Source organism: Pecten maximus, chromosome 17, assembly GCF_902652985.1.
Source record: "Pecten maximus chromosome 17, xPecMax1.1, whole genome shotgun sequence".
Lineage (NCBI taxonomy): Eukaryota > Metazoa > Mollusca > Bivalvia > Pectinida > Pectinidae > Pecten > Pecten maximus.
In genome coordinates this window covers 8,454,785-8,475,827 of record NC_047031.1, presented here as the reverse complement: position 1 = coordinate 8,475,827, position 21,043 = coordinate 8,454,785, and the positions used below count along the sequence as shown (strand labels likewise).

Genomic DNA, 21,043 nt, shown 5'->3' with positions numbered 1-21,043 from the left:
TATTTTGTTCCAAACGAATTCGTATATATCTTGGTTTTTTGTGGAATCATTCAAGCTTGCAATTGGGAATATCTCTTGGACATGGCTGTCCATAACTTCACGTATTTGCGGATCAGCGTAAAGCTTCTCCAGTACCTTTGCAAACAGTTCTTTCTGTTCTTCTTCCTACGTTAGAAATGAATTAATTTAATATCGACTTCATTTTGAAGATAATATGGATTTTAACCGATACTTTAAGACAAATACAAACACATTGGGCTGGCACTGCGATAACTAAAGTGTAAAAAAACTTATTTATCAGTAGTGAATAATATATATAGTGAAAATAATAAAATCATCATCGTTTATTGGATATTACAATCTTTAGTTTTTATTCAATCTGCAAATTAATCGATGCGATTTGACGTTATATTATATTTCATGATGTATTGATAGCTTTAAAACCTTACATCTGATGACACCTGGTCCAGGTGGGAGCCGACCAGGATTATAGGTGGCGTTCTTTTGTCATGTGCTTCGTCGTCAGTCGCATAGGTAGCGATGTTTTTCAACCAATATGTGGTTATTTCTGTCAACATAGATAACGAAGCCCAAACGATTAATTGTCTTATCGTAAAAGCATTGCATCATTTAAAGCAATAAAGTACCTCGCGAAACATTGTAAGTAAAAAAAACAACACGTGTTTACGAATTACCGTAGCCTTCCACTGATCTAGCTGGATCCAGACACATCGCCACGTCGAACACCAGGACGAAAATCATGTTGCTGGACATAAAACAGTGATGTGTGTTGTAGAAAACCCTTTCTCCCCCGAAATCATAGATTGTGACGAAAGCCTTCAGTTCCTCGTCACTTTCTTCTGGTTCGCTGTGCATGATCTCATCTATAACTTGTCTTTGTTCCGAAGATAATACTGGCTCGATGTGCTTTATTTCAGTTTTAACTTCTTTTTCTTCCGCAGATAATTCTGTAATATCAATACATTGTTTTCATTATTGTCAATATCCATTCAGGCAAAACAATTCATTCAAATTTGAGGTTACGGGCTAAACCATGCATTCAGTTTTAACAGCTAATCCTGCATTATGTAGCCAGCATGTTGTTTCATGACCTGAAAGGCTGATAACTACGTTATTGGAGATCCACTATTAGCTATAGACTCTTACCTTTTATTCTTTTCCAGAACGTTATTTTCGGTAACAGTTGTTTTAGTGTCTGGTGCAAACCTATTGTATAAATAATACATTGTTATTGTAACATAAAAGACAATTAGGTCATTCTGTTGTTTTTTGTTTTTGTTTTCGTTTTCAAAATAGATAATTTTGATATTATTGACACAATGTTTTTAATTTTTCAATATTTTTTTTCTTTGTAATTGTTTTTTTGAAAGCACAAATCCGTTGAATTGCGAAATGGTTAGAGATAGGAGTGGTCATTCTTGTTCAACAGAAGGTAAGCAGATAAGATAACATTAAACTCTTGTGTAATACACACATGCTATTCGAGTGAAAACCGGCTTTTATCTACCTCTAAAACAAGGCACATCCTTAAATGCTTTCCAAAATTATATTAAAAAGTTACCTCTCTTTCTGTTTCTAAGGACGTAGATGACATCAGAGATGTTGCGGTTGCGAACATAGATGAAGGAGCTCTTTTGTCCTCGGTTCCACGCTCTGGTTCACGGACATGCCCCGATCCAGTAGTCTTTTTCTCTTTTCGATATCGATCGATAATTCGTTTCAGTCGATGACGACCGCAGTCCAATTCTCCTTCTTCGTCGAGTTTTTGTCGATATCCGGTGTTCGGGTTGTAGGCTATGTAGTTTACGTAAAAATCGGCGGTATCCGTCGAGTTCGGCCCACCTATCGGTATGCTTTCATGTTTAATTTGTCTTACGAAACACGACTTCCCAACGCCTTTATGGCCAACGACCGTAATAGTAATATTACGGATTTTTTCATCATTTTCCGTGATTCCTGCCTTGAATTCTTGCTGGTGTTTCCGTATTTGTTCTAAAAAACATAACATTTAACATCTAATAAAATGTTTATAATCGCAAAATAACCATCTATGCATGTTTACAATATATAATCAAGTGATACATATGTTGGAATTTTCCTGGACGCGAAGGTGAATATACATAACATTATAACATTTTCCTTCTCAAAGGTTTGAGAAATTGCGATAAAATGAAACAGTAAGCCGGTTCCGACACAAAGGTACTTAGTCCCTCAGAAAGCTGCACTTTTCACTTGATTAAGGATTTCTTGTAACTGGTCTCGCATATCACCGTTCTTGTCGTCGACATAATGAATCTCTTACATTTACGGTTAGGGAGTTGATGCTGAATGTTAATTTCGGAAATATACTGTTTTGTTGAATACTCTGTTGTGATAGTGACTAATAAAAGCAAAAGTCTCTTGTAAAATATAAAATTTTCCGGAAATCTACGTTTATGCATAGCAAATTAAAATGAGCTAATAAGCAAAATCATAACTAATTAATAAGGAACATTGAATGTAACCTTCGTGGCATAAGGTACATACACAACATGTGAACAGAATTATGTCATTTGAATGTAGAGTTTGTTACAACGAACACTTATGTATTTTTTCATATTGATACACCAATTAGACACAGAAAGGCTGTAATATTAATCCCCAAGCAAACAATGGGTATTATTTTTGATGGTATTGAATGGAATGTGTTTTCACATTACCTTGCTTTTTCTTAATTAATTCACTCATATCTCCTTTGATCGAGGCTTTTTTATCTTCGACCGCCAGCTATAAATAGAAATATTCGTTGGATTGAAATATCATTATGAAAATAAAATGCAGGTAGCATAAAAATCCAAAATCGACCTGATGATCCCATCCATCGTTAACAGAGACACATTATTCATATATAAATGTATGAAGAGAAAATCAAATTATCGAAATAATGCTGGTGATTATTTATCATAATGAGGAACATTTTAAATGTCAATAGAACAAAACATGTATTGTTGTAGCCTTTTAGTGGATAATTTCATTCATTAAACTGTATAGATGCCCCTTCTTAATCTCAGTAATAGATATAGGACTGCAATTTTGTTTTTAATCTCACTTTTTTTTTTTTTTACTTTTTATTTAATTCTTTTTTTTTTGAGAAAAGTCTGTATTAGGCAAATATCATGGTCTCACTAGGTCAATAATGCATCCATGTTTGATCAGATTGAGAAGAACTGTGTCTTAAAGTGGTCAAGTGAGTCTTTGACTTTTCACCCTAACCTATGTCCACTAAAATTAAATAAGGTACACATGCTAATTTGTTGTTAAATCTTGTACATATACGGTGACGTGGTAAAGCGCGACCGATGACCTTTAACTCTAATCGGGTTTAGACCTTAATAGTGTGATAATATGGTGTGAATAAAAAGCTGTATAAAGGTAATACTCTTATCATGGACAGACACGCACGTGTACGCATGGACGAACAGACAAAGTGATGACTATACGCCCCCTTACTAAGTGGATGTATAATTACGATATCCCTTACCAAACCTGTATCAATTATCAGTTTTTCTGTGGCTAAGATCCCTCAACATCACATTATCAGAGGCGTTAGATTGAGTTATCTCAGTAACGCCTCTGCGGGGGCTATGCTACATAATCTTAGTATCAAACTAAGAAAAATCTCGCTCACTTACATGTAATATATTATGTCGTTCTGAAAAGTCGGGGCGGGCTAACTGTACCAAAAACATCTGCCCAAATTGATGCTAATGCATCATTGCCGATCACGGTAAAGATTACGAATACACAGATTATTTGGGGAAAAAATCTTTTTTAAAGATTTTTTATGGAGCGTCAGTGACATGTAGAGTCTTGATATTTGAATTTTTGTTTGAAGCTGTAAAACAAAATGGGGGAAATTTAACTATGATATGCTTTGTACGTTGTTTTAAAATATAAATCGTTTAATAAATATTGTTACGTAAACTTAAAACATCAAAGAGCTCAACGACCATAAATACTTGAAATTAGGAGAGATCTGATTCAACTGTTCCGGCAGAATTACTCATGTTGAAAAATTAAGTTGAACATAATTGGATTTTAAAGGTGAGATAGTGTTCTAAAATGTGACAAAGCATTAAATCACTTACCTCTTTAATATCCGCTCCCTTCTCAAGGAGTAGTGCCACTATGTCTTTGTGACCCCTGCTTGCTGCTTCCATCAGACCATCTCCCTGAATTATGGTTGACAGGGAATATTTCATTTAAAATCCTTTCAACCATGAATGAGTTATTTCATTTATGAAATTCCTTACATGTTTTGAAACATCATACTAGATGAAATAACATGCCAACAGAAAATCACAATTTATAAATCAATCATTCAACAAGTGATGCGGCATCGGTAAATTTGGATACAGAAGGATGCCTATTGATATATTTTTGCAACCTGTTGAATCAGTATAATTTTGTTTTCACATACAGTTTTGTAGGAAAATCCGTTCGTTACTTTCCAAGGTACCTATTTGATGTAGTAAGGCTGCATGATACAATTTATGTCAAGAAACTATGTCAATATCAAAAGTAAAAATGATTTGGAAACATATGATATGCTAAAACAATAACATGTATGAGAGGTCAGCGAGGGAATCTAAGGTTGTTTTTTTTTTGGGGGGGGGGGGGGGGGGGGGGGCAGAGAACGCGACGAGTGTTTTATGTATTACACAGCAATTGTTTTTTTTCATAAAACATACGAGTATATCAATATGTGTTTTTTTATCAATATCACGTGTACATTAACAATGTAACTACAAATCATTAATGTGCATTCTTAAACACAAAGTTGAAAGAGAAACATTTACAATATAAACATATATATTAATAGCATACAGACTCATCAATATAAATAATTCACCTGATTAGGATCGGCCCCCTTCTTTAGAAGCAGTGCTACAATGTTCTTATGGCCACCAAATGATGCCCATCTCAAAGCATCATCCTGCAACAAAATTAACATAGAGTGTTGCGTTAGCATGTACGTATGGTAACCATGTTACCATATAGAGACCAACCAACCAATTGTTTTCCCATAGACTTTAGTGTTAACGTTTTGGAGTATTTCATTCAAATTCTTGAATTCAATATGACAATTATGGTTTATAACAAAAGTTTAGGGTCTGATATAATACCTAATCAAAAAAAAAAGTTGGGTCCTTCAGCTCAAATTTTCTCCAGGGTAGCCATTTTGAAAATGGGTGAATTTCGCAGTAAAAATTCTCAAAAATCTTCAATGTTTACCTGTTAATTGTTATTACCTGAACTTTTGGGAAAAAAATCAATCGGACTTACGAAATTAATATCAACATTTCTTATTGATAGTTACCTATCAGGCTACATATCTATTTTCTCGCTTCATAACATACTGGCCAATCAGTGGCTGCCAGACATTTTATCCTTGGCTCAACTTTCTATACACAGGGGCTGTTTCAAAAATCTATTTTTTCAATTGGTTGGTTGTTCCCTAATAGGCCTATCAGGAAGATGCCCTGTTATAAAGGTTTATGGAAAACACGCAACTAGCAAATACTGCCTCTCACATGATATTTAAATATGTGCTAGATAAATAATACGAATTCGAGGAGAGCTGATTTGAATTATGAACGTTTCTGCTTTTGATTGATGCTAGAAAGTATTAATATTTTTTGAAATTAATAAGATTTTACGTGAACATTTCACCTTATTAGGGTCCGCACCCCTCTCTAGCATTAGCTTGACAATGCGTTCATGCCCATGCCCTGCTGCCTTTTCTAACGCGTCACCCTGGAACAAAAGGCACCATAAAAATGAAGACAATAGGTGTCAATGATCAATTAAGATATTTTTTTTTTATATCTAGAGTTGATGTCTTTAATACTTAATAAATACTTTTCAAACGACCAAGACATGTTTGATCAGCATTTAAAAAAAGAATATTAATGAAACCATTAGAAAGTGTTTTTTTTGGGGTTTTTTTTTTTTGTCTACACTATTATCTTAATTGACAAAACCAATCCTTTTGTTGGTAGACCCGTTGATATACTACCACCCTTGTGGTATCTTTGAGAACATGATATAACTAGGAACTGACCTACACATGCTTTTCGGGTGTCATTCGACAATGCATTGATTGCGTTAAGGTGATATTTATATGAGTGAGTATTTGCAAATATATGATAAAAGCATTGAAATGTTGTTACTGGAAAAAATGTGTTTTTCACTTCTGTTGCAATCAACTGACAGTCAATTAACAATCGCAAAATATCCTTTTCCGAAAAGCCCTGTATATATTCTTGGGGTATGACAATTCAGCTACATACGTTTACAAATTAAATCAAATGATGCAATCATAACAGGACATAAGAATAATTTGCAGTTGACTCAAGATAGATGCTTAACTAACAAGACAAACTCAGAAGGCTAAACAGCATTTGGGAAGGGAAAACAGTTGCTATGAAACACAAAATAATGAAAATCGACTGCACCTTATTCGGGTCCGCACCCCTTTCGAGCATCATCCTAACAATGCCCTCGTGGCCATTACGTGCTGCGTTTGTCAAAGCGTAAGCCTTCAAAAACAAATTTAAGCTTTAACCATGTAGAAACTATCGGTGCTAATCTGAGTTATGACCATTGGTCGTGAAAGACGAGATCATTTTATATTATGGATATGCTATATACCTTTCAAAAGGTTTTTACATAGATGAAAGAAATGTTTTCTATGAAGTTAGATTGATTGAATCCTAGGAAAATTGATTAGGAATATTATATATAGTGACGCAATATACAGAACGGGATGTCTGATGGCTATCATCATAGCATCATCTAATATACAGAATCAACAAATTAGGCCGCATTTTCTAATCTTAACTGTAAAAGTGTCAACTTCATTTATTATACAACAATTGTAAAATAAGTGATATCAACTTGTATTAATCACGCTTGTTAGCCCGGATTGAAGCAAGCGATTGGTCTTAGTGTGGGAGGAAACCGGAGGACCCATGGAGAAACTCCCGTGGTCGGACAGGTGATCCCATACCTTTTCTTGATAATCTCACCTTCTTAGGTTCTGATGCCAACCCTAGTAAAAGTTTAACAATTCCTTCATGGCTATTTTCTGCTGCTTCTTCCAATGCATTACCCTGAAACAAGCGATAAGTAAACACAAATATATCATAGGTGCTTTCTAATATACATTTGTACATGTATATTAATTGGTTAATCATGCATTAATTGGAAAATTACATTTCATTGTTCGATATGAAGAGCTACGTGCTTGGCTATATTGATGCAATGTGCCACTTTCGCTAATTTCTGGGCTGTTTTTTGTTGTTGTTTTTTAAACAACAATTAAGACAGCAAAGCGGTTGTTATAAAACATATAATCATTAGATGTGGGCTCACCACATAAACTCACCTTATTAGAGTCAGCGCCTTTCTTAAGCAGCAGTTCGACGATGCCCTCATGGCCATGTCTTGCTGCCTCTTCCAATAAGTCACTCATCTGAAACAAAAAATATAAGGCAGGGGTGATATACCAGATGTCATTATTTGTTTATCCGAATGAGACGCCTTATGATAGAGATTTAATACACATCTGAAATTGTCCTTACATCGGTGACAGGAAACAGTAAAAAAAAAACACGTTGGATACCATACAGGAAATTTATTTACATTTTATCATGATAATAATAAGGGGTGTTTGTTTTGTTTGTTTTTTGTTTGTATGTTGTTTTTGTTAGGTTTGTTTATTTGTTTGCTTGTTTTGTTTTTTGTTGTTTTTTTTGTTGTTTTTTTTTTTTTTTTTAGTTTTGTTTTGTTTTTTTTTTGTCTTTTTTTTTGTCTTTTTTTTCATTTTTGTTTTTTTAAGTATTATCATTGTGCGGTTGAAACCATTAATTATATTTCCTTGTCGAAATGGAAAAAAACGAGTTTGGTAATGATGTGTATACAATTTACCACCCTCGCATTATTTTACATAGTAAGACGCAACATTGCTTTCACCTAAATTTGCATTCTTGGTGTCATCGTCGATAGATTCCATGAATTATTGAGATACAAATACAGGATTGACATTCTAATGATCTAACTAGGCATACTTTGTGTATTACAATTACAAGGAACTAAGTAAAATGCACTGTATCAACTCGCTTTTAAAGGGTTAGCGCTTATCTTTATCATTAGTTTAAAGGTATCCTCATGGCCATGTCTTGCTGCCTCTTCCAATGCGTCACCCTGAAGTAAAAGATGTATTTAAACGAGGACAGCATGTGTGGTATATCTACTATTATCCTCGAGTGAACAATGTCGGATGCATATGAATTATATAGACATTGTATTTATCTCTCAAATTTTCCAATACATAGGTGATCAGAATGTTTTAGAAAATCTAAAGTTTGGTTGATGATGTTTTTAGTGGTCTACATTATGAGTTTAGTGACTCCATTGTCTTGGCAGGTCCATTGTCTCGGCAGGTCCATTGTCTTGGTGGGTCCATTGTCCCAGTAATATGGAAGGTTTGACCTAGATTTGATTTGTTAATGTCACCTAAGATGCAATATTTGAGATTAAGTATTATATACGTGAAATAATGTTTCATAATGTTGGACATTGACTTTAAATTTCTAAATGGATATATTGTTGTTTCCGGAAGCTAGCCGATTTTCAATAAACCATTACAAGAATTAATCATTATCCGTACAATCAATTAGAAATAAAGGGTAAATAAAGAGCATCATATTTGGACATGGCAAACGGTTTTAAAATGGTGATTGCCGAAGTAAGATGATCTGGTGAAATTGCAAAAACAAATAGCATTGTCTTCATATAGATTTTACGCAATGCTAGCTTCCGAAAATATGTGTAATTTTCTAATAGCATGGAATCAACCATTAAATGCAATCTTGCTTCTTAGGTTTCCTTAACATATATGCACACACTCCGTAAAATATAAAAGTGAAATATATTCGTCGAAACTACATACTGTTGCTTCGCTATGCTTATGAAGTCTGTGGCATTATCAATTCATTTACTTAGATAGGGTTTATATTGAATAATTTCGTGATGTATCTGTCAGCGTTTTCCCATTCACAGTTACACCACAGAATTAGAGAATTTTATATATATGTTTTAGCCGTACGTTTTAGAACAAAGCACACCGTAGTCAGCTAAGCTACTCTTCGGTGTCATTCAAATACAATATGACAATTCGTTGACCAAGCCGTAAGAAAACAATTGGTGGCAACGCTGACCCTGTCGATGAATATTAGGACGTTGGTATGTAAAACATATATCTTTGGTTGTAATTAAGAGAAAGCTTTTTTGGAAACACCTTAGACAAAATTATTACTAACAGATGAACAGTTTCTTTTAAGCTGTCGAAATCATCTTTAGCTGAAATTCATTCATTTAACAATTAAAATATAACATATACATAAAATAGCATCAAAGGTTAGCTGGAACTACCAATCTGAATGAGGATCATATCAACTGAAGTATCAAGGTTTAACTGACTGACGCACCGATTTTCATAGTGTATGGTATATATATATGGTTAACATAGAATTAATTGCATCATTGTGAAGTCTACATGTGATTAAATGTGTTCAAAAGATCGTCAATTGATATTATAATGTCAAAACATTCACATTATTATATGCAGAATCTTCAGACAGAGAATATCTTTTCAATAAGGACTCATTTACATCTCTTATTTAAGAAATAGGCCAGCGTGTCGTCACCGACCAAATCATAGCTGATTACTGTTTCACTATACAGATTTTTACTAAAAAATATAGGTCGTTTTTCAGATATTACTCTTCCTAATGAGACAAGCCAAGGTCAGTGGAGCAATTAAAGCAGCTTGACCTAAAAATCACCTTATTTGGGTCACCTCCTCTTTCCAGTATCATTTTCACAATGTCCGTATTGCCATGAAGTGTTGCCCCTTTCAATGCATCACCCTAAAGCAAAGGTAGCATTAAGTTCAGATTAGCTATTTTAGTTACATGATCGAGATAAAATCTGAAACTTACATATGATAAGTAGATATCAACAGTTGTACTCATACCGTCATTTAACTGTACACGTTATATTATAAGGATCTACCAAAATAAATCTGATGATTGTAAGAAGTCAATTCCCAATTAAATAATTTAAAACTGATTTATGGACGATGGAAGTCTGTGATGAGATACACATGTGTAACGCGCAGCACGTGTACCGCAGGGGTGCCACGTGTGTCGGACTGCTACCAAGTTTTTGCCCAGGGTTCGACTGCCGCTTTCGCTTGCAGATTCCAAACACAAATGAATTTTCAAGTAATAGACAGTATTTAGTAAACTGGTGAGAAAGAAAATAGACTCGTCATATAAAGTTCAACAATTTATTAACATGTGTAAAAATAACAAAGTACCAAAATAATACCCGCGAGGCACAGTGAGGAATTCACAATTATATACGTCTAGCCTAAAACATTTACCAACCATCTTTTAATCACAACTAACCATATAAATGAAATAAATGTAGTTTACCCCGAGTCTCAAGCACGTGGCATGTCCGGTCAGAATACAACATTTGCTAACCACCCGTCTTTTCTCCCGTATCTACTTACGAGGTTACCAACAACCATCCCTCGCTTAACCGGTATAGAAACAGCCCGAGAGGCGGAAATATTCACTAGCCACTCCGCGAGTGCTCTCAAAATGGAATAATCCCTTCAAGCAACAACCTGACTTCCGACATGACACAGGCACACGAGACTCAAATTAAACAAAGTTCTATACATCGAAAATACATCAAAATACTACACGTGAAAATAAAAATACATGTACGATAGTGGCAAATAATATCCAGCAGACAAATTAATATGAAATTTAGGAAAGGATGGGCGACGGTTATCTAATTAATTTCACAGATTAAAAGTCAACACCACTTACCCTGCTGACACCCGGACGAAAAGTGATTGACCCCAGAGCAGCACGGGTATCTTGCGTAACCGGATGTTACAATTTTCCGGAACGAGTCCAAAAATAAACGAGCGAAACGCCACTGCGTTACATACCCCCCAACCACCTGAATAGGCTACGACCCGTAGCCGGTAACAGTCAAAGGGGAGATAATTTACAAACAGCCAAAGGGAGATAATCTAGGTGAAAATGCTGGACATCAGTTGCCACATCAACATGTTACCTAACTGCCTACCAGGAAAACAAAATTAAGTTCACAAGAGAAGAAGTTCCTCACTGGCCCACGATACATTTCATTTTCCACAAAAATACACCAGGTAACAACTGGTACAACATATTGAAAGAAAAATGGAGGCGACTCCCTGCAATCAGGTTTTACAACCACACAATTTTAGTAATATCAACACATATACATTTGTATCATTTAAATTAGATTCTAATGCATTGTAGTTAGCACAATATCAATTCATGATCAATAATTATACCTATATTTCCTTTGTATTGTCAATCTACAAGGACAAAGTTAGTTTTACAGGCAATTAGTACAGGGGTGATCATAGCACCCTAAGTCATGATCATCAAAAATTGTACAAAATGACAAACTTTCCATAAAATGTCTATTCAGAGAATGTTAAATTTTAAAGGTTCAGCTGCTTTTTATACAGTGTTTCTTTCTTTCAAGCTCCTGGGAATAATCTAGTTCAAGGTGTCATTTCGGATTACACAATTCTGTATAGTGGACATACTCAACATCCTTTTGTTTTCACATAAATTTTCTTCCAAATTATGATTTTACATCCGAGATGCTCGCCCATTATAGTTGCCAGTTTACATGATTAAGCATTTCTTATGCCTAATATAAAACATGCTCGCCCATTATATTTGCCAGTTTACATGATTCAGCATTTCTTATGCCTAGTATAAAACAATATTTTTGTTGTTGTTTTTTTTCCCTGGCAGCATTTCTTAGGCCCAGTATCAAACAATGCATAAATGTGTTTAGCATTGATTATTAGGCCTCAAGCACTCTGAGCATGAAATATGTAGACCTTGAGCATTTCCATTCAAGTTCTGGATCTCAAGCATATTGAGATTCAAGTATAAACAAATTAAAGTATATGTTTAGTATTTGAGCCTTGAGCATTGACATTTGGCCTTGAGCATTTTGAGATTCAATATTTGAGCCTTGAGCATTTTGAGCATTGAATATTTGAGCCTTGAGCATTTTGATTCACTCCTGAGCACATAAGTATTTCAAATCCCAAAAATGAATATTGACATTTCTTTTCTATTTTCCAGCCTGTTCTTCAATAGGGATATAGTAACCATATAACAGCTAGTCACATAAAAAAAATTAGTTACACATGCTCAATACAAACATAAAACCCCAAAACATGAAAAAACATGGACTTTTGTCCGGTGTCAGCACTTAACCCCCCTCCCTGACTAAATTTGGGGAAGCCACTCCCATTATATATAATTAACCACTATAGACATTCTAAAACAATTTTAACTTCCTCCTTGAACTAAATATTTTGCCCGATCAGAGTTGACACGGTAGCAGACTATACCCACCCAACCTATCTACAACCATGCAGTCGCCCATACCCTGTGTTGGTCATATCAACTCTAGCCACAAGGACCAGAGCTCCTGCAACGGTTACACTAACCTATGTGCCAAAGAAAACCCACCCGAACAATTTAGGGGAGGGAGTGTCTTGGTTGAGTTTGCCTCTCAGTGTTGGTCATATCAACTCTAGCCACCGAAGGGACAACCCCAAACCGGTGACCTCCCAGCTAAGAAAAAAACCCAAAACCCACGAATCTACAATACCCTTACTGAACACCCCCCCCCCCCCCCCCCCCCCCCCCCCCCCCCCCCCCCCCCCCCCCGTCATCTCTGATTGAGCCCCAATATCTAGTAAATACATTTAGTGATCACTTACACACTACTACAAATAAAGTGACTCCATACACCAACTATTGAAAAATTCTTTCCCCCTCCAGTATCCAGTTTATGTCTACCCCCCCCCCCCCCCCCCCCCCCCCCCCCCCCATTCTACCTACTTCAGACCCCCCCCTTAAAACCTAAGCTTTCAACCCACAATACAACAGAATTCACTTCAATACATTACCATACTCCTCACATCCAGATTACTGAAGAAATACAACTATAATTACTGTCCACGGTATTACTGTCACTAAAATGTCACCGACACACCTCCTGGGGAAGGGAAGGAATTCCAGGGGTCGACTCCAGTGTCCTCCAGGCCCCTGCCGATGTTGCCTGCCCGTGCGAACAACTTCACTCGACCACCACATGTATTAGAACAACTGTACCCGTTATATTTTTATGAAAGTTCCTCCAGACGTCTCCGATGGACTTTCCCGTTACATATATATATTAAAGCACTATGCGGTTGGGGGTCACGGTCAACCAGGGGGCAAAGTTGACTACCCCAATGTCCTGTGTTCACATCCACCACCATACAGCTCAACCCTGGCGGCCGTCCAAGGTATTTTGAAAAAGTTTGTATGCAATTCCTATGTGGTTATTTCACATGCACCATCAGTTGATCAAACGCCATGTGCTGTCTAAGGTCATGATCATGGTACCTCTGGAAGCCGAGTGTCTATGTCCGGGCAGGTCTACTGCATGCAGTCGTGTTGGAGCTCCATATGGTCACAGGGGCCTGGGTCCTCTTCCGTGGTTCCCTCCCCCAGGTCAGAGGGGGTGCCAGCAACACAGGATTTTACATGAAAGTAAATAACAAATAATCTATTAGTTGTATAATTATGACTTAAAACATTCTCTCACATGATAAAGATCCTACACTACAGGAAGTGAAAATTCTAATTAGGTGAGGTCATAGGCCCCAGACCTCATCCAGTTGGCGGACGCCTACGACGTTCCCCCGGTCCAAGGGGCTGGACATCCCAATAAATTCAAACTCCGGCTTAAGTTCCAAAGGATTATCTATTACCCCCACCCCCTACTACTAACGAGTGGCTTCCCCTCGATAAATCCGTCGTCCATCCTTTCAGAACCTTCCATTCTCACCAATTTTTTTTTAAATTTAAAATTATCCCTGCAAGCTCAATATTACAATATTACTTCCGAATTTATTACTTACAAGAAAATCTACCGCTCTACTTTACAAAACGGAGACCGCAATATCACAAAAATAAACCGGTCCCGCCGGAGGTTCCAATTGTAACGCGCAGCACGTGTACCGCAGGGGTGCCACGTGTGTCGGACTGCTACCAAGTTTTTGCCCAGGGTTCGACTGCCGCTTTCGCTTGCAGATTCCAAACACAAATGAATTTTCAAGTAATAGACAGTATTTAGTAAACTGATGAGAAAGAAAATAGACTCGTCATATAAAGTTCAACAATTTATTAACATGTGTAAAAATAACAAAGTACCAAAATAATACCCGCGAGGCACAGTGAGGAATTCACAATTATATACGTCTAGCCTAAAACATTTACCAACCATCTTTTAATCACAACTAACCATATAAATGAAATAAATGTAGTTTACCCCGAGTCTCAAGCACGTGGCATGTCCGGTCAGAATACAACATTTGCTAACCACCCGTCTTTTCTCCCGTATCTACTTACGAGGTTACCAACAACCATCCCTCGCTTAACCGGTATAGAAACAGCCCGAGAGGCGGAAATATTCACTAGCCACTCCGCGAGTGCTCTCAAAATGGAATAATCCCTTCAAGCAACAACCTGACTTCCGACATGACACAGGCACACGAGACTCAAATTAAACAAAGTTCTATACATCGAAAATACATCAAAATACTACACGTGAAAATAAAAATACATGTACGATAGTGGCAAATAATATCCAGCAGACAAATTAATATGAAATTTAGGAAAGGATGGGCGACGGTTATCTAATTAATTTCACAGATTAAAAGTCAACACCACTTACCCTGCTGACACCCGGACGAAAAGTGATTGACCCCAGAGCAGCACGGGTATCTTGCGTAACCGGATGTTACAATTTTCCGGAACGAGTCCAAAAATAAACGAGCGAAACGCCACTGCGTTACACATGTATGTATGGTCGTCGAATAGCAAACGCTGAGTGAGTAATGCTTAACCGGATAATTTTATTGCTGAATTAAGCACGTTATATTATAAGGGTCTACCAAAATAAATCTGATGATTGCAAGAAGTCAATTCCCAATTAAATAATTTAAAACTGATTTATGGACGATGGAAGTCTGTGATAAGATACACATGTATGTATGGTCGTCGAATAGCAAACGCTGAGTGAGTAATGCTTAACCGGATAATTGTATTGCTGAATTAAAAAAAAAATAAAAGTCTTCAACAAAAAACAAGCATAAATACAAAACCTAGAAGGTCTTGTAAGTAATAGCGATAGTATGGTACACTATAGGTACTGGATCATAATAAACAGGTGGTTGCTGAATGCGCATTACCGGAAATAGTTACATCATAACTGAAGTAATACCGATAAGTAAATGGCCGGATTTTCTAGGCAATGTGCCCCTTTATCAATATACGAGTTAATTGCACACACATTAATAATTGTGACAAGCAAAATGAAATATTACTTTCTTGTCTGAAGCAATTACACATTTTATAATTCCGTTGGTCTTTATTCGATATTGTTCCTGAAAACAAGTGTTTAATGGCTAATCCATCAAATGATATATTGTTTAAAATAAATTATTGGCTATATAAATGTATAAGGACATAGGTATTGTTTTGAAACAGATGCATGTCATAATTACCTTATTAGGGTCAACCCCCTTGTCCAACAACAAAGTAACAATGTCCGCATCGCCCCTGATTGCTGCATTTGCCAATGCATCGCCCTGAAAAAAAAATAATAATGAAAATCTCTTTTGAGGAAAAAAGATAGATTTGATAAATTATCTAATGGGGTTTTCTTTTATATTTAATACGGGGTTCCGATATCGAACTTTTAAAAGGTTCCTCATGCATTTTATTTTTACGATCACGATATGCGCGATATCTGACAATTACCAATATCGTTCCTTGTTTAGGGCGTTCCCTATTTTTTTATAGGCTTTGGATTGATGACGTTAGTTATACCATCTTAATGTTGTTTCCATAGCACTGGTTCGGAATATATTATAATATCAATCTTTGACATTACTATGACAATGAATGAATTTGGAATACCCTAGCCATGCAACTTTTCAAGATCGGCGTCATGAGAAACACCTATCATTTATTACTATACATCTCCAATTATATATAAAATATACATTTAATATTTAATCAATTAAATTCGTTTATTAACTGAACATAAAATTTGTATTGCATTAAGTGCATTACATGTACAATCGCACATATTTCATAACAATGGGTTAGAGGCATTTTATTTCAAGATAAGTATATATATTATGAAACATTTAAAGATTTTTTTAGACGAGCTTTTCCTATCAACATCAAGAGAAAACAATTTTTTTTAAATCTAATATAACTATGGATTATTAAGCTGTGTTAAATCGAGAGATAAAAAGCGTTTCAATATATCTTTAATAAAAATTACCTGCCGAAGATTTCGAAGAACTTGGTAATTTATCTGATAAACGGTCAGGATAAGACGCGAAAATGATCGCACAAACTCATTAATTCTTCATTCAATAATATGATTTAATGATCGAAATGTATCTCACAGCTTATCCATCAATGTATTTCCTTTAGGTGTTTCAGATAATGACGGTTTACATTTAATTTCTACCACAATACCCTGTGTTATTCAACTCTCAGACCATCAGTTAATCATTACAGCTGTTGATTAACAATCTGTTTATACCACACGTGATATAAACTCTGTACGCATTTTGATTGGCTAACACGGTGAACTTTGAACGGGACTACTTTTTAATCACGTGAATCAATAACACGTGCTGATGTTTACATCGCCCGTCTGCTCGATAAACAATGGCCGAATTGGGCGAAGATGGACTTCCTGTGGTCAATGTTGGCGACATAATCAGGCTTGTCGGTGGGCAAAGGGGTGTCATTAAAGCAATTTCAGAAAAAGGTGAACAGTTCGGTTTTGACAGGTATCAAATTCAGCTAGATTTTGGCCATTTATTAACTGAACCACGGCACAGGTTTGACGTCATACCGTCGTGTCCTGGACGGGACCCATCAGTTACAATAACGTCACCGTCGTTGTCTGTCGCAACTGCTTCACATTCGTATAGGCCTAATAATACTTCTAATGTCAATAACAGCTTCAATGAACCAGTTACTTCTGTAACCGAAGACGTGTCTCTGGGTATCGATAAATCACATACTCAATCCCCACTACCTGTACAATCTGACAACGCTCAATCGGCTCATGCGTCAGACCCTCAGTCTGACGACTCCCTTGCCGATTTTGACATTGGTGGTTTTCTAGACAACGAGCTTAACAAAAACACTAGAAAGAAAAACTGACAGCGATGTTAGTAATGTCCACAGATACTTACAAAATAACCTGAAAGAAAAACTTCAAATTGAAAACATCCCTCCTCACCATCTAAATAAGTTACTTTGTATCTATTTCATCAGATGTAAACAAAAACAGTTGAAACGGGAGGGTAAGGGGAATCAACCAAAGAGGGCAGAAGCAATCTCTGATACAGATATTGACAAGTTATATCAAACTGGACAACTTGGAACAAAACATCCAGAAACCTTGTTACGAACAGTATGGCTATTAGACATCTCCAGTTATAGACGTACGCGGACTACGTGCACGGAGACGGAGACGTACTAGGCAGATTTCGGGGGTCGTATCAATAGTGAAGAACACTTTCCTGTAAACGCATTCTGAATTTCAATGTTATATGTGATATTTGTATAGAAAAAAGTTTCACTTCTTCTTATTGCAGCGTAACCCGTAACTCCGTATCGGCGTATGGACATCTAAAAACATCCCATACGAGTCATGTCAGGATGACTTCACTAAGAAGACGAAATTGTGTTTGACAATGTCACACATATTAAGTTGTTTTGTAAACACTTGCAGATAACTGCATATGCCACTTGGAATGACTTAACAAACAAATATGATTCATATTGTCTATGCAATTCATTTCGCCAGACCAAATTCACTCTAAGATTCTGGAATTAGCAATTTGATTGGTCAATTCAAAAGTTCATCCTTACGTGACCCTCAATGGGATATAGTTATTTTATTAACATCTCAAATTTTAATTAGATTGGTTAAAAGCAAGAGACGTTTAATGGCATGTCAGGTTATTTAGGTGACGGAAAGCCGGAGGACCCCCCGAAAAAACCGATCTCCGCAACAGTCCCACGTGGTAAATAGTGGTGTAGCTAAACAATATAGCTAATTTTGAAAAGATCGAACATGATGATTCTTAACAGATTAAGAATAAAATACACATTTTTTTTTATAAACTCCCGAGTCCTTATGTGAAATCGTCGGAGACTTGCATATGCGTAGGAGGTCTAATAGCCAAGTATACATGATAATTATTCGTATGTGTGTCTCGGATATACACATTTACTAATGTAATTTAGGAAAACTTCATTTTATACTTTGTGTTAATTGACTTATATGTATTGTAATGTGGAAATATTCTATTCTTACGTACACCACGTGTTTGTTTACTTTTTATTTTGATACGACCCCCAGAAACTACCTAGTACGTCTCCGTCTCCGCGCACGTAGTCCGCGTACGTCTATAACTGGAGATGTCTATTAAATACTGTTCATTTTGGCATGAGGGGGGTCACAGAACATCGCGATATGAAGTGGGGGGATGTTAAGTTATGTCGTGATACCGATGGTCATGAATTCATAGAATTTAATGAGAAACAAACAAAAACCAGACCTGGGTCTAATCCAAAAAATGTAAGAGCCGTCCCTCCCCGTGCCTGGACTAACCCCGGGAACCCGACTCGCTGTCCAGTCGTCAACTGCAAAACGTACAAGTCACGTCGACCATCCACATACTGTAATCCTGATGATCCCTACTATATATCAACGAATACCAACACGGAAAAGTCCAGCAAATGGTTTAAATGTCAACCAGTTGGTGTAAACAAACTGGGATGCTTCATGCGCATCATGGCGGAGAATGCAGGTAAATATAGGTCAATAGGCTTCCTTAATCACGTGATCTTATGTTAACAATCGTAACGTCGACCCACATAATAAAACGTCGGTCACGGCATAGCCTACTACCACGCGCATACCTACGATTGATTGGTTCATTCATAAATGCGATGTTTTTTATCAATTAATCATAGAATGGGTTTGTGTTTTGCTGATTTACTGTCAGGTCTAACAAAAAAATCATCAGATGATTCTGGAACCGTTGCTGTAGGGAAAGGTTTAACCAACCATAGTAAATATTTGGTCCAAAAACTTAATGATACAGGTCCGCCTCCAAATCAAATCGTACAGGTCAGTTTGAAAGCCTTTAATTGCAATTGGTCGATTGTACTTCAATTGTGTCCAACCATTAGACACTACATTACCTTTTAAACACTAAATCGATATACGGGTTCGTTTTCACGTCAAGTCACATGTAAAAATCAAGTCGATGCTAATGAAATGGAAAATCACACTCACCTTTATTATCGAAAATAAATCCCAAGCACAATAATCCGATACATTTAAATGCCTCACAATAAACCAAACTAAATTCACGATAACCATGCATGCAATCATTATTCCTGTTTCAGATAAGCGGTCATAAGAATCTGCAGAGTGTCAACAGCTACTCAACAATAAACTGCAGTCAACAACGGACGATATCACGGGTATTGTCATCACAACAACCTGCTGTCACAATGCCTACAGTGAATTCTTTATCCTCGTGTTCGTCGGGGTCGATGACGAAGACAGGCACAGGCTTCAACGCCACACCATTCCTGTTTGGGGGGCCCGATTTATGGTGGTACATTCAATGAGACCATTAACAACGCCACTCCTACCATCACACCAAGCAAACGGTGTCGTGACAGTGACAGCGATTGAATGGGCGGTTGGGCGGGAAAGCCGCTCCACGCAGCTAGTTACTCCGCGAAATATAGTGCGCAGTTTCTTTTGTATGAAAGGAACATTTTATTCTAATTTCTGCTAACATTATTATTATTGGCTGATATAACCATGATGTAGATTTTATTAAATGTCATGAAGTATATCACTTATGAACACTTTCGCATTTGTCTTTTTTGCATATTAATTAGCCGTATTTCACTTCAGGTCATATCCTTGTGCCCCATACAATATAAACGTAAACAACACCCGTGTGTAAATAAGGTAACTCCCTCCTCGGCATTACGTTTGTATTGTGGTAGAAACAGGTCACACAAGCTCGTGGTTGTTTGTATACGGGATTTCTTAAACTCTCGTTAGCTATTTTTCAAAAGTTACAAAAAACACTCGCTAAAGCTCGTGTTTTTTGTAACTTTTGAAAAATAACTAACTCGAGTTTAAGAAATCCCGTATACAACAACCACTGGTTGTGTAACCTCTATTTATACAATCGGTGTTTCAAGTGATATTCAAATACATTTAATAATTTCGTTTTAATATTGTAAAACATCTGCAATTGCCATATATATACATGTATATAACTAATTCATTATCAAGATTTGCTATATATAGCATTATCTTTTGAAATAAAGTTTAAACAATTTAGCATGCTTACCCTATTAGGGTTTACACCCATGTCCAGCAATATTGTAACAATCTCTATACTACCACAATATGCTGCTGCTCCCAAAGCATCACACTGAAACAAAAATCACCACGGATGAGTAGGATGATATGAAAAGGTAGGATGATATAAAAAAAACAGGAGGATGATACGGATAAGTAGGATGATATGAAAAAGTAGGATGATATGGATGCGTACAAAGTTAAGGATAAGTTGGAAACCATGATAAGGATGGTTGGATAAGTAGGAGGTTATAGAATAATAGGATGATATAGCAAAGTAGAATCATATTGATACAATTGAATAAGAAGGATCATATGGAAATGTATGACA

At 36.4% G+C, this 21,043-nt stretch overlaps 1 protein-coding gene across 1 annotated transcript; it reads right to left on the bottom strand.

Annotated features, from left to right (window-relative positions):
* Positions 1 to 852: 852 nt before the first annotated feature.
* Positions 853 to 20,781, bottom strand: LOC117315560 (ankyrin repeat domain-containing protein 50-like). The gene is made up of 13 exons (XM_033869799.1): positions 20,702 to 20,781; positions 15,782 to 15,865; positions 9,912 to 9,995; positions 7,451 to 7,537; positions 7,092 to 7,175; positions 6,519 to 6,602; positions 5,734 to 5,817; positions 4,913 to 4,996; positions 4,149 to 4,232; positions 2,721 to 2,787; positions 1,583 to 2,013; positions 1,168 to 1,227; positions 853 to 968 (listed from the first exon to the last, which is right to left on the bottom strand). Exons 1-12 carry the CDS (start codon positions 20,720 to 20,722, stop codon positions 1,210 to 1,212), a joined length of 1,212 nt encoding a protein of 403 aa, XP_033725690.1. The 5' UTR covers positions 20,723 to 20,781; the 3' UTR covers positions 853 to 968; positions 1,168 to 1,209.
* Between the last annotated feature and the right edge of the window lie 262 nt (positions 20,782 to 21,043).

What these genes read in the sequence shown, in the direction of transcription:
- LOC117315560 (XM_033869799.1), bottom strand. Translation starts at nt 20,722, where the DNA reads ATGGGTGTAAACCCTAATAGG. An exon ending in AAGGCGCTGACTCTAATAAG is followed by an intron (nt 7,176 to 7,450) that starts GTGAGTTTATGT and finishes CGCTTGTTTCAG; the next exon opens with GGTAATGCATTGGAAGAAGC. An exon ending in AGGGGGCCGATCCTAATCAG is followed by an intron (nt 4,233 to 4,912) that starts GTGAATTATTTA and finishes ACCATAATTCAG; the next exon opens with GGAGATGGTCTGATGGAAGC.